The 25,308-nt window shown below is 39.0% G+C and overlaps 1 protein-coding gene across 7 annotated transcripts in view; it reads right to left on the reverse strand.

Annotated features, from left to right (window-relative positions):
- The window catches only part of ankib1a (ankyrin repeat and IBR domain containing 1a), a 393,960-nt gene that overhangs the window by 271,668 nt on the left and 96,984 nt on the right, over positions 1 to 25,308 (reverse strand). For all 7 annotated transcript variants that reach the window (XM_051936157.1, XM_051936159.1, XM_051936161.1 and 4 more), the window contains one exon: positions 7,713 to 7,987. In XM_051936157.1, coding sequence (XP_051792117.1) covers positions 7,713 to 7,900 — 188 coding nt within the window. In that variant the 5' untranslated portion in view covers positions 7,901 to 7,987. The remainder of the gene's footprint in view (positions 1 to 7,712; positions 7,988 to 25,308) is intronic.

Raw genomic sequence — 25,308 nt, forward strand, 5'->3', positions numbered from 1 at the left:
CTATACAGTTTAAGCAAAAGAACAACAATATGAAGGGAATTAGTACAGTGGATCAAGACTGTTATTTTAAAATGAGTTCATCAAGAACACGGGGACACAGTTGAAAACTTGTTAATGGTAAATTTCGCACAAACATTTGGAAGGTTTTCTTTACACAAAGAACGATAGACACTTGGAATAAGCTACCAAGTAGTGTGGTAGACAGTAAGACTTTAGGGCCTTTCAAAACTCGACTTGATGTTTTTTTGGAAGAAATAAGTGGATAGGACTGGTGAGCTTTGTTGGACTGAATGGCCTTTTCTCGACTAGAGTGTTTTAATGTTCTAATATCGAATTGTGTATAAATTGATTTGTTATTTTGACAAATATTGTTAAAGCAAAATTATTATACTTTATATATTTTATAACTCAAATGTAGCTAACACACTCTTTCTCTTCAGCTATCCTGGAATCTTTCTAGAGCATATCAACCTGTCATCCTGGGACTGTGCGCCAAAGACCAGTGTGATTGTAAAAAACAGCAAAAGTCTACTGAAAGATCTGCAAACTCATTCCAGCTCATCCCATCATAGACCTACAACTAAATCAATACAACATTGATGACTCTGTTTCTTGTTGTACTATTAAATGACAGACCAATGACTATTCTAAGAACAGAACTACTGGCATTCTGTTCTCTGTCTTGTATTTACCCTTCTTTTTGACACTCATTGCACAACCAAGGTACTTGGAGGTGGTCTCTCTTTAACCTCCTTAGCGTTACATTTCTTCTCAGGAAAACATGCAAAAAGCATTGCATATTTTGCCTTACATCTCATCTTTCTACTGTAAAACAAGCAAAACACTAAAAGTAAAAAGTCAGAAGTATAAAAAGTACAATGATGATACAAAAAATAATGAATAATAATAAGGAATTAAAAATAATAATAATAATGCTAACACTGTATACAGTAAAAGTAAAAAGTATGTGAACCCTTTGGAATTATCTGGTTTACTGCATGAATTGGTCATAAAAAGTGATCTGATCTTCATCTAAGTCACAGGTACTGATATACACAATGAGCTTAAGCCAATGACACACAAAAAATTCTACTCTTTCATGTGTTTATTTTACAAACGCATTCAACATTCACAGTGGTAGTGGAAAAAGTAAGTGAACCTTGGGATTCAGGTTGACCCTCCTTTGGCAGCAATGACCTCAACCAGGCGCTTCCTGTAACTACAGATCAGACCTGACATCGTGCAGGGGGAATTTTAGCCCATTCTTCCCTGCAGAACTGCCTTAACTCTTGCATATTCTTTAGTTGTCTTCTGTGTATGGCTCTCTTCAAGTCATTCCACAGCATCTCAATAGGCTTGAGATCTGGGCTCTGACTGAGCCACTCCAAAAGGCAGAGTTTGTTCTTCTGAAGCCATTGTGCTGTGGATTTGCTGCAATGTTTGGGGTCATTGTCCTGTTGCATCAATCTTCTGAGCATAAGTTGATGGACAGACACCCTCACATTATCCTGGAGAATTTGGTGATAAACTTGTGAATTCATTTTCCCCTCAATGGTGGCAAACTGTCCAGGCCCTGATGCAGCAAAGCAGGCCCAAATCATGATGTTCCCTCCACCATACTTTACTGTAGGGATGATGTTTTGATTTTGATCTGCAGTGCCCTTTATACGCCAAATGAAGTTCTGCTTGTTCCTCCCAAATAGTTACATTTTGGTTTCATCACTACCACAAAACATTTTTCCAGTACCGTTGTGGAGTGTCTAAGTGCTCTTTCGCAAACTTCAGGTGTTCAGCAATGTTCTTTTTTGATAGCAGTGGCTTCCTTCTTGATGTCCTGCCATGGACTCCTTTCTTGTTCAATGTTTTGCGTATAGTTGACTCATGAACAGAGATGTTAGCCAGTTCTAATGACTTCTTCAAGTCCTTTGTTGTCACTCTAGGGTTCTTCTTTACTTCATTGCTGACTTTGTGTTCTGCTCTTGGGGTCATCTTGGCAGGGCACCCACTTCTAGGCAGAGTAGCCACAATACCAAATTGTCTCCATTTATAGACAACTTGCCTAACAGCAGACTGATGAGTATCTAAAATGTTTGAGATGACTTTGCAACCCTTTCCAGCCTTATGTAGATTAACAATTCTCGATCGTAGCTCTTTAGACAGCTCTTTTATGCGAGGCATGATTCCCATCTGGATATGCTTCTTGTCAAAAGCTCAAACTCAAACTTTGAAGTTTTTTTTTTTTTTCACTCAATCAAAGTAATTCTAGGCCACACCTCTGAACTCATTTCATTAAATGGACTCCAGGTGTGCTAAATTCTGACTGCAATGAGCTTTTTAAAAAGTCATTAGCTTAGGGTTCACTTACTTTTTCCAACCTTCAGTTTCACAGTTTGAATGATTTATTCAATATGGTCAAAAATTCTCTGAAAATCCGTGTATCTTTAGTTATACGAGACTGTGTTTGTTCATCATTGTGACTGACATGAAGATAGACCATCTTTTATATGGGAATTAGACATAAATATAGATAATTCACATACTTTTTACTTTGACTGTATATACTGTCAAAATATGTCTTTTGTGTGGTATATCTTTGAACAGAAAAACTGCTTAGGTGTACGGTCATTTACACGACAGCAGTTCATCTCAACTACAATTCCTTCAATCATACCATCATCAAGAAACAACTTCAAGTAAGTAAGTAGATCTTGGCAGCCAATGTTCACTTTTATTCCTGGCTGCCAAACCAAATCAAAATGAGATGGTGCTGAAGCAGATTCAAAAGAAACCAAATCACGAGCGTCACTTTCAGATTCACCAGAATCACTTTCGGCTTCACTGTCCTTTTCGATTTCACTGGCTGAAGATAGATTCATTAGCAGTGATAACAAAGTGCGAGGCTCCTCAACATCACTGCTTGTATCACTGTCAAGAGTGTGCAAAACCTGGGCTGCTGAAAAACATTTCTTATGAGACACCATTATGAGGCTTGGAGTACAGATTCATCTACACCATTGCCTGAATTAACACTTGGGCCTAACACTTACCTATGACACACCTACGCCATTGCCCAAGTAATGCTTGTTTTAAGTAATTCAACCTTTTAAAGAGCAATTTATAGACTTGTTTCAAAGAAACACACTATTTTATCACTAGATTAACATTGTACACTGAAAACACTGATTTAAAAATTTTAACTTTATATTTACAGTACATCTAAATATATTTTAATAAGCTAAGTTATAGCAGATATGCATTAGGAGAAGTTTTCAAAAACTGTAAATAAGAGTCTAGTGTAAAATTTCGTATTTTTCAATGTATTTTACCTCTCAATATGGAACAAACAATAAGCATCTACTTTTTAAATGTAACACTAGATCTATCTTCAAATTTGAGACATGAAACAATTATGTATTTATTTCAATGCATACAAATTTGCCAAGTGTTTGCCCTTAACTGTTTTGGCAAAGTTAGAGCTCCAGTGTTTGCTAACTGTCTTTGCTAGATGTACCTTTCTATGCCCATTACATCAGATTGTGAGACTGTGTACTTGATTTACATAGCCCAATATTCCAAGAATATAAAGCAACACAAAATAAAAAACACATTTTTTTCTGCAAAACATTGTTAGAAGGCCAAGTGTTTCCACAGTGCTTCAACTGGGAACTGAGGAAGGTGAATGGGCAATGAAGACATTTAGTTCTGCCACTGCTTGTAAAGCTGCAAACTGCACTCTTATCAAGACCTGTTAAAGTATGCTATTAAACTATAAGATATTTTACTACTTTCACAAAGAAACAAGTTTTTTCCATGTTTAAAGAGATATATGATTTTGAAATACCTACTGTATAGATAACTACTGCCAAAACTAAATAACTCATACTTTCTGTGGAGGACAAGTGAGGGAACATCATTGGATGAGCATGCATTTGCACTGACAAGGCATTAGAATTATCCATCTCCAATGATGCACTGCTTTCACAAATTCTGATTTTCAAATTGGACTGCACAATTGAACTGCCACTATGAAAAGAATTGTGCCACTGCATCAGCACAGAAACATGAAAATCAGTTACAGCTTTTCACCTTTGGCAATGCAAGCTCAATATGAATACCACATGTCTGGAAAGAAGAATCCATAAAATGATGACATCACCACAGTATTTACAACAAAAGAGCCTAACCATTTATTCAAAGTAACTTGGGTAGCAGTGAGGCATGGCAAATTAGGAGATGCAGAGTTTAGCATAAAGCTTCAGTTCAAATCAGTAACATACCCTTTTGACCATGAGCACCTCAAAAGCTTCACAATCTGACCTGCTTTCTTTACAGTAGGGAGCCAGATCTGTGTCATACTTGTCATGCCCAAGTGGGATACTGGATGTGCCAGGGTAACACAAGGTTGCTTAAGGCTGTAGAAGGAGAAACTCCTGAGCACCATAATTTAAGAGAACTCCCCCTGTGATTTGTCAGTTTTTTCATTTTTAATAAATTTGCAAAAACCTCAAGTAAAGTTTTTTCACGTTGTCATTTTGGGGTGTTGTGTGTAGAATTCTGAGGAAAAAAATGAATTTAATCCATTTTGGAATAAGGCTGTAACATAACAAAAGGTGGAAAAAGTGATGCGCTGTGAATACTTTCCGGATGCACTGTATATTTGCAGCTGTATTTGCGGTGGGGTGTGTGGTTACTTACTTAACAACCAGAAAAAATAATAAGTAAATACTACCAGCATGTTCTGTACTCAAATACTGTATGTTTTAATTTGCAAAGTTGTCATTCAAAATGTATCTTACACAATAGTAAGAGTTGACCCTGTCTAGATAGAGTGAGCATGTTCTCCCAATTCCTGCACTATTTTCTCTCCAAGTACCCCAGCTTCACTCTCACATCCCAAACAAATATCTATTAGGATGACTGGCAACAAAGGGAATTGTCTTGGCTTTTGTTAAACAGGATGTGCATATGGCTGTAGTTATACAGATACATCAATTCTGTGGTTTACATATGTCACCTATAAGACTTTTTAAAAAATTACCTTTTGTTTTGCACACTGAACAAAGGGATGTTAGATACATGCACAATTTTGTATAAAAATCATACAATGTTTAATTCTTAATTTCCCATGTTGATCACCCATTTGTATACAACAACAAAAAAACATATCTTGTTTTGACTCTTAAACCTCAAGCAGGGAAACCCACCCAGGATAGAGAAAGATTCATCCATAGCCTCCCTAATCGGCACTCAACCCTCAAGAAAAAAAAAAAACATAATCTTCATCATGAGCCAAGTTAAATGTGATCCACTAGTTACACAAATGATACTGTAATGTCTTTAACATGCAAATCCACCACCATCTGCAATTCAGGACATTTAGGTAATTTCATTACCTAATGTTTAGGATAGCTGTATGTCACTTAGATAGTACCTAGCAGTCTGTAAAGGATCATCCTGGTTTATTCTAAACACCCACCTACAAGTTCTTCCCCATTTTTTAATCAAATTGTTATTATTGAGGTGTAATGAAAAATAAACTATAAAGATATATTTTCAAACAAGTTCCAAAAGTATAAGTGAGTGAAATAGATTTGTAATAGATATACAGGGGTGGGCAAAAGTAGGTTTACAGCTTTAGGGTAGGTTTATCCGTATGGATAAAGACACACAGGTTATGATTATTACAATAGCTTTATTAACTTTGTTAACTCGAAAGAATGTCACAATGGCACGGTGCACTTAGGTACAATCTCGGAAGTGCTCAAATTGCTGGCCTTCATTATTTACACATTCTAGCAGTCTAGTTTCTATACTCAAGCATACTTTAATAATAATAATAATAATAATAAGACAAATACAAATAAATAATACAATAATTGATAAATAAATAATAATACAGTGCCCGACGGGCGTCCATGCCCGGCCGGGACGCCCAGGAGGAGTGGAGGAGGGCTTGTGCCTCCTCCAGGACATGAGGGGGGGTGTCCTCCCTGGTTGTATTGGGGGCCACGGGTACAGAGCTTGGAAGCTCTACCCTGTAGGGGCCCGTGGCCACCGCCAGGGGGTGCCCTGATGCCTTGGGGACCCTGGACCCCAGCGCTTCCGCCACACCAGGAAGTGCTGGGGGGAAGAGAAGAGGGGACACCCAGAGTGCTTCCGGGTACACAGCCGACACTTCCGCCACACTGGGGAGTGTCTGTGGAAGATTGCCGGGGAGCACCTGGAGCACATCCGGGTGTGTATAAAAGGGGCCGCCTCCCTCCAGTCAAGGACAAGAGTCGGGAGGAAGTAGGATGACGTCAGGAGGAGGACAAGAAGGCGGCCTGAAGAAGGCATTGTGTTGTGGCCAGGACTTTGGGGTCTTTGGGGCTTGTGAGCACAGTATGGACAATGTATATATTGTAAATAAACGTGTGTTGGGTGACATGAACGTGTCTGCCTGTCTGTGTCCGAGCCAGTCTCCACAACAGGAACAAACTTTGGGTTTCGCATACTCACATCTGTTAACCTACTTTTGCTCACCCCAGCATACATATTAAAAAAAATAATAAAATAAAAAGGACAAATCAACATCCCAGCAGCGGCCACCATCACCCACTCAATGACATTGGGTAGAAGATGGTTTAAGTTTCCTGCGCCCATGAATGAGAGGGGGTAGACTTGAGGGGGGTTTGGTATTAATGGGTTTGACACCAATAAACAAAGCATGATAATTGGATGCTAGTTTGGACAGGATTTCACATATTTCATAACCATTCATCAAACCTCCAGTGTATATAAAATCAAAGAGTCCAACAGTTCTATGTTATCATTCTTAAGACTCCTCAGGTGAGAATCACTTTATGTTTAGCAAAAAGAAATCTACCATACTTGTATAACAGACTGAAGAATTTGAAAACGAAGGTTGGTTGAGATACACCAAAAAATTTCAAGACAGAAGAGTGCCCCCAGCTGACCAGCTGGACATTTCCCTTAGCCCATCACTGTTTTAAATGTCTTCTGTTTAGATTTGAATGCAGACTAAACATTTTAAAACAGCATGGTGACCTGAATCTCTCACACAACTCCAAATATTTAAACCAAATATAATTTCATTAATGTAGTTTACCTTTTCATTTATTTCTATCCCACTTTTATATTAAATTGCTTTTACCAGGGTTGGGCAGGGTGGTGTAATGGGTGGTCCTGCTGCCTTATGGATCTAGTGGTATGGGTCTGAATCCTGTTTGTGTAGAGTTTACAATGTCCTTTTTGTCTCTGCTTGGGTTTTTTTCTCCAGACTTTCCTACCATAGAAATGTGCAGTTTAGCTTAACTGGTAATTAAAGAACTGGTCTGAGGACGAGCCCATGAGGGACTCAAGCCATATCCAGGGTTTTTCCTGCTTTGTACCCAGTACTGCTGGGATAAGACCCAAAATTACTTAAGGAGGGCCTGATGAAAGTCTAATATGTCTAAATATGATAGAGTAACCACTCTACTGCAACAGTCGAATTAATGTGTAGTATGTCCAAATAAAATCAAGTTAATAACTGTATGCTTATTTTTTCCTGCAATACAATTAAATGTTTGTACTCTGATCAATTTATCAATTGACATTATTAGCTCTCCAAATATAAACCAAGAAGGAAACACTTAAAATATGAACTGCAAGAAAAAAAACACTCTAGTACAGCATCCATCACATAAAGTAATTAACAAGCAGACCCTCACCTGAGCAGACGAGTCATAGCGTGCTTTGCAGCATAGTGAAGGGGAGTGTTGTGTTGGTAGGGTTCCCCATATGAGGTATTTGGATCCAGGGATTCCTTGAACTGGGGGTTGCTCTCATAGAGCTGGTAAGCAAGTGCTTCATCTCCATTTATAAGTGCCTTGCGAAACTTTGTTGCAGTGTTCCCCATAGTTCAGCTTCCAAACAGTGCAAGCAGCACTCACGACTCTGCCGTCTTTACCCAGTTGAAGTGCAAATTAGCAGCATGCTTCTTGTTCTGTATAGGGAAAATGACACATAAAAAGATAAGTAAAATTGGTGTAATTTCTGCAATACAACAGTGCTAAAAAGTGTATACTGAAAGTTCTAGCTCACATTTTGTTTTTGTTAAGTATCCATTCATTTAATGATTTTATTTTTTCCATTAGACAACCATAGCTTACTGCAACAATACCGGGTGGATAGGAAGCAGCAGCAGCTGAGCCTGCATGGGGTGACTGTCTGGTAGAGAAAACAGACACACTCATACCACTCCAACTGACAGTCATCAAAGAGAAGAGCAGAGTTCAGCTGTTCGGTTGTGAGGTGGCAGTGCAAATAACTGAGAAACTGGGCCATTTTCAAGTGCAAATAATAAAAGAAAAAAATGTAAAGCTTAAACATTAAATGATAATTAATATCTTTAAAACAGAGAATGCAACACTTCTTAGCTTCTAAAATATGGAGCACATCAATTTCGGACTTGAAAACATCAAATACTAAGGAGAACAAAATGACAGATAATTAAGGTCTTTCTCCATTTTAGCTATATTCTTTGGAAAGTCAGCAGGTTTATAGCATAACACACATTTAATTGACCTGCAGCACATGGTCTTATCACTGGATACACATTTACATTGATAAACTCTCTTGAAAGGATTGATGGCACTAACATTAAGCATTGCTCTGCAGAAGAAGCTTTCTTTCACAACATGTACTTTCTTGTTCAGTACCTGCATGGTTTAGAAAAGTGGCAATGATGTTTACTTAACTTAGCTCACTTTAAAGCAAACAGCTTGGGTTATTTGTATTTTTTAAGACAAATATATACACAGTACACTTCTGTTTTAGTTGTATTATAAATTATGACATAACCAAAAATCATCTACATTATCTTCTTTTTTTAAATATATGCATGAGTATGGGGGTGCTTGACACCATGTTGAAAATCCATTGTCTTTTAATAAACCCAAACTAATAATCAAGCATTGCTTAATTGTAATTTTTCATCTTTTTAATTAACATTCACAGTTTGCTTTGAATGTTTATAAAAAGGAAACCACTTTAACAAGATTACCTTTGCCCAAAAACAACTAAGAAAAAAACTGATTAATATCCAAGTTGGATTGTACATGTTAACAACCAATAACAGTTTGGTGACTACTGGAAAGGCAGCTGACAGCTTGGAAAGATGGCAACAGGGAGTGTTTAGCAGCACTGCACTTATGAATGGAAGAACCTACAATAAGCTATGGAACCACATTCAAGCATTCTCCTAGGGGAGAATGAGAACTCCGCAAGGACAGACCTAAGGATGACGACTAATGTAAATGGAAGTATAATTATGAGATGCATCTGTGGTGAGGCCTGCAAGAACCAGAAATGTTTTAAAATACATAAGACCAAGATAAAATGCTTGGTGCAGGAGGCTACAGTACAGCACATCGGGTCTGACCCTGGTGAGATGCAGAAGGAGCCCAGCCTGCAATCACAACACAGAGCCCAGAATCTCTAAGCATCTGAAGCTCTGTCACTGGGTGAAATAGTCCAAAAAGTGTGGGTGAAAAGGCCCCCAGCCAGCAAGTAGGGAGAGTGGCACGAATTTGGGAGAGTGACACTGCAGGTCTACTTTCCACTGCACAGGGCTGACAGATGATGGCAGATTTCAGCAAGCAATTTAAGCTTACAGCACCTATCACCACAACGTCATTACGACCAGACATTGTCATTCAGTCAGAGGCCTCAAAACACCTTGCCCTGACAGAACTGACGGTACCCTGGGAACATCATATATAGGAGGCTTTTGAGAAGAAGCTGTACCAGGGGCTTCTGAAGGATTGCTGGAGGAAGGGGTAGCGAACACACCGCCATCCAGTGGAAGCAGGCTGAAGAAGCTTTGCCGGCTACTCTTTCTAAAGAGTCTACACACTGCTTGGTATTAGTGGGCCAGAAAGGACAGCCAGAAAGAGCTTCCAAGGTGTTTGTCGATTCAGAGGGGTGAGCCGTGGCTTAATGCTGCTGCGACGCAAGTTGGAGCTTGATCAATCCCGGCTGGGTCACCTGAACCAGGGTGTATGATATTGTGAGACCCAAAACACCCTATGAACCCAGGAAACATATCACTAATGATGTGTCCAAGTGCATCGTTGTATATCAGTAATGAGATATTCGCAGGTGTAATACAACTTTGGTTATTGTTCATTTATTATTTCTTTTTACATTACATCACTATTCATTTTGAAATCCTTTTTTTTTTTTTTTTTTTTTTTAGTGTTTTCTAGTTCCTTAAATGTTTTTAACTTTTAGGCACCATCCGTTCGTATTTTTTATGACCTACTTTTTGTAATTTTTATGTTAACCTTTATTATACACTTACACCCACATAACAAAGAAGAAATAAATTATACGTTACTTTCTTTCTTTTTTTGTTTGTAGTAATCCCTAAGAAAACATTTCAATCTCAGGTTTTCATGCAGAATAGAGATAAAAAAAAATGTGTATTTTTGTAAGTGGTTTATTTACCAATATGTTAGCAAGAACACAAGTTTGGAACACTGAAAGCATAAGATTGGATACCTGATATTTGGATAATGCTGCACAGGTAATTTGATGCTTTTTTTCCATGAATGTTTTATTCAAGTTCACTGTATCATTAATTTTGTTATCTCCATTTTCCTTTAAAATATTTATTGGCCATCACTATAAAGATTGTGGGGTTAGAAAGACATGAAAATGTTTTCATTTTTTTTGTTGAGTATTCCTTTAAAATAATCAGTAGGCTATTCAAATTAAAAGAATGTTTTTGTCACCTTTCTTATACTCTCTCTGTCCACTGTGAAGATTTCTGTTCTGTCACTTGGGTAGGTCGTTTAACATGCAGCTCAAAAACACATCAGCCACAATGCACACTTACTGAATTACACCATTATAAACTGAATTAGCAATAATTCTTTTCTGAGTTCAGGAAAATAGCAAAAGGAATGTAACAGTTACCTTTCATAGAATCAGGAGTATAATGTTATGTGAAGGGAGACTAAAAGAAATGTCCTTTTTTTGCAAGGGTGATTTGGCAATTATGTGCTTCCTAAAGTGTTGGTTCCTATCTTTTTGGTACATCATCTGTGGTGAACTAAAGGTAGTGGCACTTGTACTAGGAATGCAGCTCGGCTATACCAAGTCGTCTTATTTCATTTGTGAATGGGACAGCTGAACTAAAAAGAGTTTCATTGCATATTAAAAAACTTTGTAAGCACTTCATACAGGGCAGAAAAAATGTGGCACATTAAGCACTTGTCAACACAAAAAGATTTTTGCCTCCTCTTCACATAAAATCTAGACTAGTGAAAACTATTTTGAAAGGAATGAACAAGGAAGGTGAAGGATTTCAATATTTAAGATAGATGTTTCCATGAATAACTGATGCCAAGATTAAAGAAGGCATTTTTGTTGGTCCACAAATCAAACACGTCATCAGTGATCTACTATTGGGGCCAAAGGAAATCACATTGAAGACATTCAAAGATGTTGTTGAGAATTTTCTTGGCAACTACAGAACACCAAACTAGATTCAGCTGGTTGACAACCCTCTTCAGCAATACAAAGCCATGAAGTGCAACGTGTCGCTAAAGATTCACTTCCTGCATTTATACTTGAAATTGTTCTTTGCCAACCTTGGCGCAGTTAGTGATGATCAGGGTGAAAGGTTTCAGAAATTACATTGCAAGAATGGAAAAGCAGTTTCAGGGCAAGTGGAATCCATCAGTGCTGGTCAAGTATTGTTGGACACTGAAACATGAAGCATCACATCCGGAGTAGAAATGAAAATCAACAGCAAACCATTTTTAGTTCAACTGAACGAATATACTGTGTCAGCATAACTAAGCGATTAAATATACAAATTCAATAAAAGGTAATCCCATGTCTTTCCAAATTGTTATGTGATACAGTCAAAGTGAAAGCAAAACCTATTTATCCAAGTCACATATTCTTCCAGCAAAACAGCTGATGGCTTTGACAGCTAATCCAAATCAGTCCGCTTAGTCCTTATTCACTCTTGTAATCCCAACACAAATCCAATTTGGTGCAGCGATAAGAAGAGGAGGTAGTTGGGAGCCAATCCAAGATCAAGCCTGGGTGACACGCCAGTCTACCATGAGGCTCCATAATGTGCTCATGCTCACTCTCACTGAGACAGTTAAGTCAAAACCTGAGAAAAGAAACCCAGAGTACTTGGTCACTGTGTGATGTTTTTAATTTTTTGTCTGAGTCACAGTTTCATCCCTTGGGCTCAGAGGCAGCAGTGCTAACCATTGCACCACCCATGCCATTATTTGATCAAATGAAATATACTTCTGTTCAGAAGAATTAATTAAATAAATTGCCAAATGATTTGTAAAAATCTTAGCGATATTACTTACTAGGAATGGCTATGCTTACCAATTGTGGTCTGACTCGTTAGATGAACTCTGCAGGCTGAAGGGTCACATTTGAACCTGCGCTCCACTCCTGAGACTTCCTGATAGCAACATCAAAGTCAATATTGAAGGATTGCTAAACAACATACATATAAGTAGTTACTGTATTGGATCGTTTATGATTTATTGTTGGGAAATGTGTGTTTTGGAAGTTACTATGTTGTTATTAGTTAAAATACAAGTTTGTTTCTTAACAGAGGTCAAGTGCAAAAAACAATACCACAATAAAACAACTAAAAAGGGCTTAAGCATAATGCTTTAACTACAATTTGGCTCTTGATTCTCTGTATAATGTTTATTAACAGATGTGAACAGCAGGGGGCACCATTGAGCCCCCAAACCCCAGACACATATGACCCAACATAATCCATCCATCCATCCATTTTCCAACCCGCTGAATCCGAACACAGGGTCACGGGGGTCCGCTGGAGCCAATCCCAGCCAACACAGGGCACAAGGCAGGGAACCAATCCTGGGCAGGGTGCCAACCCACCGCAGGACACACACAAACACACCCACACACCAAGCACACACTAGGGCCAATTTAGAATCGCCAATCCACCTAACCTGCATGTCTTTGGACTGTGGGAGGAAACCGGAGCGCCCGGAGGAAACCCACGCAGACACGGGGAGAACATGCAAACTCCACGCAGGGTGGACCCGGGAAGCGAACCCGGGTCTCCTAACTGCGAGGCAGCAGCGCTACCACTGCGCCACCGTGCCGCCTACCCAACATAATTCCAGGTGCAAATGTAAGGATTTTTAATTGAGACAGCTCAATACAATTACAGTTACAACCAGTATATGCCTTTTAAGATCTTGCTCTTTCTCACCTCCAAGAGCGTAGACTACTGCCTCCTGACTCACCCCAATGAGGCAGCGAGATTTATTTTAAGCACGACTCAGGAATTGCTTACAGTCTCTTATCCCAGTCATCCAGAGCAATTCTGGATCATGTGGAAACCAGGGCAGTCCTCCCCCAACAGCGCTGCATTTCTGGACTCCATTTCCCATGGAACCCTATGGGCATCCTAATTGGGATTAGCCCTGAGAGACATTGCTACATGTCGTGTTGGGGAATGACCTGCTCCTGCTGAGTCCATTTTCTCGGCCCTCTCATTATGGTCTCCTAGCCAGGTATGATTTCTTCCTTTATCCCAGACAGGATGCCTATCCTTCCTCCGGGGAACCCACACAGAGCTTTCTTTTGAAGTTACTATGTACAGATTCAGTGAAATATTTCTTAGTGCAAAACTGTGTCTAACTACAAAAGGCACTACATTGAATGACTCACTGCAATATTTATGCCCAGTGTAAACTTGGCATTCATTCAATAGCTGGTTCCTTCTGCCTTCCACCTGTTCCTGCCCACAGAGGTTCCAGAACTGGATAAGCAAGCTTCGATAATGGGTGTCTTGTTCTTTTTAAAATGTCATGCTACAAAGAGTGCTGTCAATTTGTCTGCTGCATGCATTTAAAACTAAGTGTGACCAATAATAGAAAATAATGGATTTCAAGGGCACTTTTGCAGAAGCACAGTAATTATTTTCCTTATGTTTAGATCATGTTTTTTCTAAAGCCAAAGACTAATTTAATTACTATGTAATGTTTTATTTATTTATTTATTTTTATTTTATTTCTGTTTATTTTTTAATGATCGTAGCACTAGTGTCTGGTGGTTAGGACCCGGAAATTCAGCAACCACACTATGTTTTGGTTTTCTCAAAGCATCTGTTTATAAATGATGGAAGATAGTGAGTGACACAGTCTATAATATAACCACGCACAACAATTAAATCCCAAATCAGTGAAAGCAAAGCAAAAAAAAGAAAAATGAACAGCTATGACCAACACACTAAATGTATGAAAAAAATCAATACTACCACTGAGACTGCAAATAACACACTTCATAATACTTTCAAGTACACTGCCTGGCCAAAAAAAAAGTCGCCACCTGGATTTAGCTAAGCAAATAGGTACGAGCCTCCTATTGGATAATTACTGCATAGGCGATTATCTTTCAGCTGGCAACAAGTTATTTAACCCCAACTGGTGCAATGAGTTGCTTCTCATTTCTTAAACAACCATGTCGAAAGACACATCTCGTGGTCGTGGAAAAGATGTTAGTCTGTTTGAGAAGGGTTAAATCATTGGCATGCATCAAGCAGAGAAAACATCTAAGGAGATTGCAGAAACTACTAAAATTGGGTTAAGAACTGTCCAACGCATTATTAAAAACTGGAAGGATAGTGGGGTCCCATCGTCTTCGAGGAAGAAATGTGGCCGGAAAAAAATCCTGAATGACCGTGATCGGCGATCACTTAAACGTTTGGTGAAATCAATTCGAAGAAAAACAACAGTAGAACTCAGGTCTATGTTTAATAGTGAAAATAAGAGCATTTCCACACGCACAATGCGAAGGGAACTCAAGGGATTGGGACTGAACAGCTGTGTAGCCATAAGAAAACTCTGGAGGAATGGAAGAAGGTCATGTGGTCTGATGAGTCCAGATTTACCCTGTTCCAGAGTGATGGGCGCATCAGGGTAAGAAGAGAGGCAGATGAAGTGATGCACCCATCATGCCTAGTGCACCATCATCAATGCAAGATCTTGGTGAAAAATTAATGCAACACTGGATGGAACTAAATCTTGTGACATTGCAGAAGCTTATCGAAACAATGCCACAGCGAATGCGTGCTGTAATTAAAGCTAAAGGCGGTCCAACGAAATATTAGAGTGTGTGACCTTTTTTTGGTGATGACTTTTTTTTTGGCCAGGCAATGTACTGGATTTTTCTAAAAACATGTAAAACTGAAAGAAAAAGAACCTTACCAAAAATACATACTGTATACTTCAAATAATGACCTAGCATTACATAAATCCAACTATTAGAACACCCACTTTCCCAGGACTGTGGTGTTCAGATTTATCCCTTGATGATGGGGCTTAGTCTGAGCCCTTAATAAAAAAATAACCCTCCGTAAAAAGCAAGAAGTGCTAAAATAAGATACATAACTGTTCCAAAAATGCAACCGTCTTCTCATTCTTAAAAACATAGCTGGATGGTATGCCATATGCTTCTCTAAGTGAAGTGAAGCAAAAAGGAGACTAAAGAACATTAAAGTCTATTGGGGTAAAATGGATTGTGTTTCAGTTAAATGAAGAAGATGGTGCTTTTTAATACATAGAGTGGAATAGTGAGTGGCATCTCATTTCATGATTTACATAAAAGAACAATTATGGGATCCAAACTAGGGAATCCATTCCCGGACGGGTTTATCCATTCCCGGGAATTTGGGAATCCCGCATTTCATTCCCGGGAATCCCGGGGATGACACAGTGCATGGGCATCTCACATGCAAACGGTTTTAGAACGACCGACACTTATTTTTAATAAAACTACTGCAATATGTTAACACAAATAAAAGATTAACCTTATCTACAAGCTGTTCTTGCTGTCATATAAGTACATGTATCTAGTTAGTTGCAGTAGTAAGAGCGTCGAAAGCACAATGTGTCCAGCGTGTGGTCATCCAGGCTAGAGCGCACCTTCATGCAGAGTACGCCAGCCGCTGAAAAAGCACGCTCTGCCTCCACTGAAGTAGGCGGCACAATCATCAGATACTGATACACTTGTTCTAAACAATACCCGAGTTGCTCTGAAACACCGCCATTTCAGCTTTTACTGATGCATCCAGTTTCTTGTCATCATTCTGTGATGGCAAGTTTCTTGGCACAGATAATATGGATGCAACAGACTGACGCATTGCAGTTTCAAGTTGCTGTTCAAAGCTGTTGTCTGATGAAGTGCAAACTGCACCAATGGCGCCACCTTAATTATTTTCAACTATAACTCTGTTATTTCTTGATCGATTTTTACACTTTTACATGCTATATATGCAAGCTTGGCCGTTCCCGTTTTCCCGGGAATTACAGCAGTTTACTTCCCGGGAATGTGGGAATGAAAAATGTCCGGGGATTCCCTAATCCAAACCTTATTCCAATGAACAGGGATGTTCAAAAAAAAAAAAAACCCTGCAAACAAAAAGTTGGAATTAGTGTAAGGCACCCTAATTTAAGGGTGTTCCTAAGAACATGATTTACTTAATGAGGTAGATTTACATTATAAACCAGAATAGTTGTGTCAAATATTTGAAATATTTAAATCTTTAAAGTCTAAATATTCTCGACTGTAACAAAAATTATTTTATTTTTAGTACTCTGATAGGTCCATAGAGATTTTTATTAAAGGATCAAGATATCACATCATATTCATAATCACTGGCCTTGAAATAGTGTGAAATCATACTCCATATGCTTGAGTTTGCAATTTGACATTTTTTAATTTCTGGAAGTGGCTCTTAAGAGGGCTAGGACCTTGGGTAAAAACTCAGATATCAAAAATATATTCATGATCACAAACCTCACTATTGCATAAGATGACATTCCACATGAATACATTACCAATGCCCATTTTTTCAGTGTTTTGTGAAAGGGAGTCATTTTGACCCCTCGGATCCCATTAGAGGGTGAACCCTTGGTTTTATTGAGGACGCCTGTTGGTTTACTCTTTATCATAAGGCTGTTAATTTCCTGCAGAAAATATGGCCCAAAATGGCCTAAAAAGGAGGGGTTTTCAAGTGTAGAGCACCGAACACAGGGGAGGAACCCCTAAAAGCATCAAGATTAAGTCAAACAGTATCATATATTAGGGTTTTCTCATACAGGCGAGTCAGAAGGCACCAGGCAAAAAAAAAAAATACTGAAGTAATTTAAAAGCATTTATAAGTAATTCTTATAAACGCAAAATGCAAATTCATAAAATATAACCAAATGTCCAGAGTGATGTTTCATTTAACAAGTATAGTGTGGGAAAAAATGAACACCAGTCTCATAATGACTATGACCTTTTGGTAACCAACTAAACAGGCATCATTTAAAACAAACAAAACTAATACACATTAAGGTAATGCTAGTAAGTGATGAAATGACTTTTAGTTATTTGTTTATGGAAGCTTACTTATAATTCATCCCATTCAGGTTAAGCAGAGAAGAAATAGATCTCATTAATTCCAACAATAATCTCCAAGTGTCCTGACCAGCATATTATCCCATCTTCTCCCAAGTGTTCTTCCAGAGGACCATGTTCAGTGTACAGTACCTCCTGAACGAGTGACCCAGGTAGCCTCCTTAACTCTTTTAGGGCTAATTTTATTTTTGTTTCTTTTCTCCCAGGGCTGAATATTTTTCCAAAAACTAACATTTTTTTAAAAAGAACACAAAGCAATTGTTTAACATGTCAAATTAGCAAAAAATATTTACTTTTGACAAATGTTTCTGTCTTGCATGTTGTATACTCTATGATTTCACATTAATATCACATACATTTTACATAGCAAAGTCGTGCAAAGTCTGATCTCGCTCAAAGCAGCCAATTTCAGTTATTGCCACATTGCACTCTTTACAATATGTGTTGCTTTGGTGCCTACTTTTCAATTGTCTGTTGCTGCACACATATATTGTTAGTGTGTACTGTAGAGAGGCAAGTCACCCGTTTGCCATCGTGCCATGCCACTGCCACCAAGTTTTCTGCCCGCATGAAAACCGTATTGTCACCTCTTTTCATCTTCAGCCTGTCTGGCTTCAACTGTGAAGGCCTGTGTCTCCTGTTCACACTCACTGTGCCATAAGCTCCAATTCCTCTGCTCTGTAGCTCCATGAACAATTCTGGGCATGTATAAAAATTGTCCAAATGTACACAACATGACCCAAATGTTCATAGCCCTGAAGCAGCTCCAGCACAACCTGACTTGTCAAGGGACAGTTCTCTCTTTGAAAAAAATACCTTCCTGTATATGTAATTACTTTCAGGCAGAAACCAGTGTTTGTTTCTGCCAGTACAAAATCCTTTATGCCATACTTTGTGGGCTTGTCTGTCATATATTTGCAGAAAAAAAGGCGTCCCTTGTATTTTATCATAGATTCATGCACAGACAAATCACGACCAGGTTGATAAAATTGTTTATATGTTGGTTCTACAATGTCAAGCAGGGGCTGAACTTTATGCATGGCGTTATAGCCTGGCTCACCCCTTGGGATTTGCTTCTGGTTATTACAGAAGTGAATAAAACTTTGCAGCATCACGTACCTATCATCACACTGCATAACCTGTCCAAAGCCACCAAGGGACAAAGCACGTTTGGACCAATGCTCCCTGAAGTTATATCACCAGTTCTGTTCCATCTCTATTTGTAATGCCACAGTGCCCTTCATCTCGTCTTTTGTTGTGCGATGCAAGCGCAGCCCGCGATTCAAAAAATTTCTCTGCCTACCTGTTTGTCTCGTCTGACAGTAGCTGAAAAGCAGCATCAGGAGAGAGCAGCCTGAAGTAGTCCAGCAGCTGGTGATCTGTCGAGTCCAACAGCAAGCCGTGCCGTCTTGTGAAGTTCGGTAGCCAGTTCGGCTCCCACGGATCAATGACTGTGTATTCCTCCCACGCGAACCTTGCCATAGATGCATCGGCTGCGCAAATGCGATCAGCTGGCGCGGCATCGGCTGGTGTTCGATCAGCTGATGCTGGCTTCTCACTCTCTTGCTCGATCTCCTGATCACTGTCAATTAAATCCAATTCTGAAAAATCAGAGTCTGACTCCGCGATAATGCACAAAACATCATCTGCCGAGTGTTTCTTTTCTGCACTTGCTTCGCTCCCAAATGACATGTCGATGCCATCCTGCCTTTGTTTACATTTGGCAACTCATGCACACGCAAGGATTAGTTGCCGAGTCAATGAGTCTAGCATTCCTCCAAGCACAGAGGGAATGCCTGTGACGTGACAGTGAGTTTTGTCGCCACTAACAGCTGATTGTCGCGCACTATCCCTGGATGTCGACTTTTGTCGACATTCACCCTCAACCCATCTTGTCGACAAAAGTCGACATCCGCCCTAAAAGAGTGAATAGTTGCCCAAACCACACTGATTAGCTTGTGTCAGTCCCAGGTAATATAATACAACACCCTTAAAATCACTTCGTCCAATATGGTGTTACCGGGCAAGGCTGGTGTATATCCCATAAGCATTGGGCAAGAAACACCTCTGGATTGGGTGCCAGTTGATCACAGGCCCACTCTCTCCATCATATAACTACAAAGACACTTGGTCAATTTTGAGCCACCAATCTCTTTTCAGGCAGTGAAATTGAAATGGACAATGAAACCGAAAGTGATTCAGATGAATCCAAAAGTGATGCTCATGTCAATCGCACACGTGCAGTGTGCCATTCAAAAGCTGATCAGTCTGGAAACAAAATCCGTAAGGAATCACACTACTATTGCCCCGACTGTGATGTTGGATTGTGTATTTCACCATGCTTCATAATATACCACACAAACAACACATTTTGACAGTATATGCAGTATTAGTATTTTTATTATTCATTATTATTAGTATTTGTATCAATATACTTTCAACATTTCTGACTTTATACTGTTAGTGTTTTTCACATTTTACAGTAGAAAGACAAAATTTAATATATATGTAATTTTTCAAGACAAAAATGCATTGCTTTTTACATGTTGTTTTGAGAAAAAATGTAACACACTTAGGAGGTTAAAGTACATATAAGAACTGATCAGATATGGAACTGAAAGCTGGGATGCTCACTACTGTACAACAAAGCCGCCCTTTGAAGTAGCAATCATTCAGGGCAGATGAGCCCCTAACACCATCAAACCTGTATAGTGACTCTCTTTTATTGCATATAATCACACCAACATTGCACAGAAAACTATCCTTAACTTTGTGGTTAATAAGTCCACCCAGTGGTGCCTTTTGAAACTGTTGTTGCTGCCAAAATAAATGCTCAACGTAAATTCCTCCCAGCGCTTTCATATCATTTCACTTCAAAACTGGCACCTTCTTGGCTTTTATGTATAAGGGTACATCTATGCACTCTCCCGAGAAAAATTTACATTTATATTATATATATGTATGGAAGGACTGGGATAGAGAAAGCATCTCTGTCAGGTACTACCTCCCCTGTGATGCTAGAGGGCAGTCCCTCCTGGGTGGCTGTGGCAGAATGGATTCTCGCAGGGCATGCAGGGAGTTGGAGTTTGGTGTAGCCCTGTTGGGATCCGTGGGGTCCGCCAGGGGGAGCTGCAGAGCCCTACTTTGAACTTCCATTGTACTTGGGAGTGATTCCAGGTAACGCTAAAAAGCCACCTGGAACACTCCCAGGAGCAACATAAAACAGGCTGCCTCACTCCATTCAGGAAGACAGAGTCAGGAGGAGATGGATGAAGCTTGCCGGAAGAGGAGTGGAAGCAGAAAGAGAGAGAAGAAGAGAAGAAAAGGACTGTGAATTGTATTTTGGTACATTGTACTGTGCTCTGGGAAGTGAGGAATACACAATTCCCACGAAATAAAAGTGTGTTAAGTGCTGCACTTGTGTCTTTGCCTGTCTGTGTCAGGTTAGGGCGGTTGTACGCTCCCTGGTGGTCCACAATATATATATTTTTTTATATATACATACATACGTACATAACACAAAAAAAAAAAAAAATATATATATATATATATATATATATATATATATATATAAAAAAAATCCCTATGTGCGTCCAGGTGTCCGTGTGTGGGTGTCTTCTGATGAAGTGCGCATGCGCGGGGCACGGTGCGACGCGCGATATTACTGTCAGAGAAAGTTAGAGGCGTTTTACGGAAATACAAACCAGTATTACTGCGAGAGGAAATTAAAGGTACACAATACAGTGACGCATATTACAGCCACATACAAGCCAGTATTACTGTCAGAGGAGATTAAAGGCATATTACCGACGTGCACGCCTGTATTACTGCCAGAGAAAATGAAAGGTATATTACGGACGTACAAGCCAGCGGACGTACAAGACGCTATCCTTCAATAAGGGCGCGCACAAAAAGGCGAGCCTCAATTGGGCGTAGTGAATAAAGGCGCGCGTAAATAAAGATCTGCACCTTTGTTGCTCTTCACATATTCCAGAGCCATTTGAACTAAATTATCTACGAACGCCTTTATTCGCCGCGCTCAATTGAGGTTGCCCTTTTGAAGCTTGCCTTTTTGTGCACGCCCTTATTGAATAGAGCCGTACAAGACAGTATTACTGTCACAGAAAATTAAAGACACACAATACACGGCGGCAGCCCACGAAGAACGGTCAGCTCAGCAAGTAAACATCAACAAAAGAAAGGCTGAAAGAAAGAAAAATACGACCAACAAAAAGAATGAGGTCAAAGTCCCTTGCCATTTAATATAGAGTGTTCCTACTAATGTTTATGCACTACTGTTCTAGCGCCCGTTATTGTAACGGGCTAAATGACTAGTATATATATACACAGTAATCCCTCCTCCATCGCGGGGGTTGCGTTCCAGAGCCACCCGCGAAATAAGAAAATCCGCGAAGTAGAAACCATATGTTTATATGGTTATTTTTATATTGTCATGCTTGGGTCACAGATTTGCGCAGAAACACAGGAGGTTGTAGAGAGACAGGAACGTTATTCAAACACTGCAAACAAACATTTGTCTCTTTTTCAAAAGTTTAAACTGTGCTCCATGACAAGACAGAGATGACAGTTCTGTCTCACAATTAAAAGAATGCAAACATATCTTCCTCTTCAAAGGAGTGTATGCGAAGCACCGCAGCACAAAGCTGTTGAAGGCGGCAGCTCACACCCCCTCCGTCAGGAGCAGGGAGGGAGAGGGAGGGAGAGAGAGAGAGAGAGAGTTTGTTTTTTCAGTCAAAAATCAATACGTGCCCTTCGAGCTTTTAAGTATGCGAAGCACTGTGCAGCATGTCGTTTCAGGAAGCAGCTGTACAAAAGATAGCAACGTGAAGATAATCTTTCAGCATTTTTAGACGAGCGTCCGTATCGTCTAGGTGTGCGAACAGCCCCCCCTGCTCAATCCCCATACGTCAGGATCACAGATAGTCAGCGCAAGAGAGAGAGAAAAGTAAGCAATCTAGCTTCTCAGCCATCTGCCAATAGCGTCCCTTGTATGAAATCAACTGGGCAAACCAACTGAGGAAGCATGTACCAGAAATTAAAAGACCCATTGTCCGCAGAAATCCGCGAACCAGCAAAAAATCCGCGATATATATTTAAATATGCTTACATATAAAATCCGCGATGGAGTGAAGCCGCGAAAGGCGAAGCGCGATATAGCGAGGGATCACTGTATATATATATATAGATATATACACACAGTGGTACCTCGGTATACATCCTTAATCCGTTCCAGATCCTTGGACTTATACCAAACAGGACTTATGCCAAACGAATTTTTCCCATTAGAAATAAAGGGAAAATGATTAATCCGTTACCATGAAAAAAAAATCCTATTGTTATTGGCATATTATACATTGGGGTTGTATAAAATAAATTAAACACTGCTTAATACTAAAATACATAAATACAAAAGCAATTAGATGAAATAAATGAAAATTTAACCTCACTTTGCCTTGCTGAGAAGAGTCGAATGCCTACTAGGATGGAGGAGGAGGAGATGTTATTGTTTGGAGGCTTGAACATAAAACAAACTTTTATTAACTTAAAAAAGTTAGAAGTCAAAGTTGTTGAGTAAAAAAATGTAAGTTTGGTTGTTTTCTCTGCCTCCATGTGTTCCCTCCCTGAATTTCTATAACTGAAGACTCTACACTGAGGCGTTGTTGGTAAGCATAGGCGTACAGCCCTATAACTAGGGTTGGTTCCTTCCTCACTTTCTATGCTGCTGCCAAAGCCAAAACTCCCTGCAACAGAATAAGACTGTTCAGGAAATTGACGTATGGCTAGACAGTACTAAATGCCCAGATAACAATAAGCACAATTTTTCTAAAACTATAGTTTTGTGAAAATAATATTTATTTTTTCCTCTACTACTGCTAAAAGGAACATTTATAGGCTTGTAACATACATTCTTCCTCACTCTACTGGTATTTTAATAACCTTTTATTTATAGTAAATCTTTGTTGAAAAACAGGTTACAAGAGATTACACGGAACTCATTCTGTTAATATATAATATGGTGTTGCAATTAAAAAAAACGAAAAAAATTACAAAGGTGACTAGCCTTGTAGTTCTATGCATCACAAATCGTGCAATAAAAAATTACTTCACACTGTTTAAAATCTAAAACAAATGTGTTCATTCTGGTCATTCAAGTTTTCACTCCCATAAAAACCCTAATTTACCTTAATTATTTTTATTACGTACACTCTTCTGATGCATTGCACTAAGTATATACAAGAATTTTACCTCTTTGTACAACAATATGGAACACACTGAAACAGAGTAGTGGCAAAGTTGGTCAATGCTAAGATTTTGCTCTCAATCTTGGCTTGGTCATTACTTCTGAGGTGTCTGCATGAAATTTTCTACCACATCTCAAAGACATAATGTTAAAGTTGGTCTGGTAAAAGTAGCTTTAGGTGATCAAATGTAACCTGAAATGGACTGGTTTCCAGTAAGGAGTTGGTTTCTACATTCTGCTCAATGTTGCCAGATTAGACTATGGCACACCTTATCATTGAACAGAAGATTACCAAACCCACTAAAACTTTTTAAGTTGTGTTTTCATAATCCTGGCATTCTTTTATATTATATAATATTTCTGCCAAAACGAAATTAATAATTTAGAATTAGTACAAGAATAATCACAAGAAAGTACAGTGATATATAATTGAGACATTATATTGCAAAAAGAACCCCCACATAATTAAATGAAAGTCATCTAATAATTATAAAATACAATGTTATCTTGGCTCAGTAATGTAGTTCATTTAATTATTGCAGGTATAATTTCAAAATGGCCTTCTTTTTAAAGACCATTTATGTTTATCAATGGGGCTTTTCACAGTGTCACATTTCCAAAAGGCTCTTTTAATGCTAGTATTTTAAAATAGAATGTCTCTTTTCATGATGGTTTGTGACTTGTCAAGCAAGACTACCAGGCTGACCCTATTCCTATTGGTTAATCATTTTCTGTTTGTTACTTTTTCCTGATTGTAGGCGGTAGGCTGCTAAAGATCTTTAGCCCTGCTTTTCTTGCATTCAACTCAGTAAGAGTCACAATAGTTAGTGATGCAGGCCAAACATTTAGAAATAATTTAAAAAATGGAAATATGTACAAGCAATAGGCACTTTTATTAAACATTGACAGACTATACTTTCAAAGCTTAGTGAAGTAGTTCCATGGTGCACAGGAAACACCTCATAAAACAACGAACATGCACCGGGGACAAGACACTACTAGTCTCAGGATGTTCTCGTTTCTTAATGTAGCATACCTGGTAATACTGATCACCCACTCTCACCCTCTCCCAAGAACAACCCACAACTTCTGCAGGAGGCTACTATCTAACCTCTCTCTGAAAGTCTCCACTTCTCTACCTGAATGTTCTTGAGGCTTGTGAATGCACGGGCTCACTGTCAATGTCTAACGGGTTTCTGTATAGTCTTTTTACATGTTTTGGCAACACATTGGCGAGGCTTGGACAAATAAGTGTTCTTCAAAATGTTCATGTTGATAAAGAGGTCCTCAGCAGCTCAAGATAGATTATCATCTGGAATTTCCAGCCATGAACATTCAACATTAACACATGTCTTTGTGATTTTTTTTTTATAAGTATGTTCTGTGAGCTCAAGTAGCTCAATTAGCCTTAAACTACTAACGACTTCTTCATCAACATCAAGATTTAAAAGAACATTCATTCATCTAAGCATTTCCAATATATTGTCAAATTGTCTGAAAATAGCATCATCTGTTAAAATCATTTCTTTCTCTTTCGTTGGCCAAACTATATGACCAGCTGGAATTCAAGTAGC

Source organism: Erpetoichthys calabaricus, chromosome 13 (genome assembly GCF_900747795.2).
Source record: "Erpetoichthys calabaricus chromosome 13, fErpCal1.3, whole genome shotgun sequence".
NCBI classification, from domain to species: domain Eukaryota; kingdom Metazoa; phylum Chordata; class Cladistia; order Polypteriformes; family Polypteridae; genus Erpetoichthys; species Erpetoichthys calabaricus.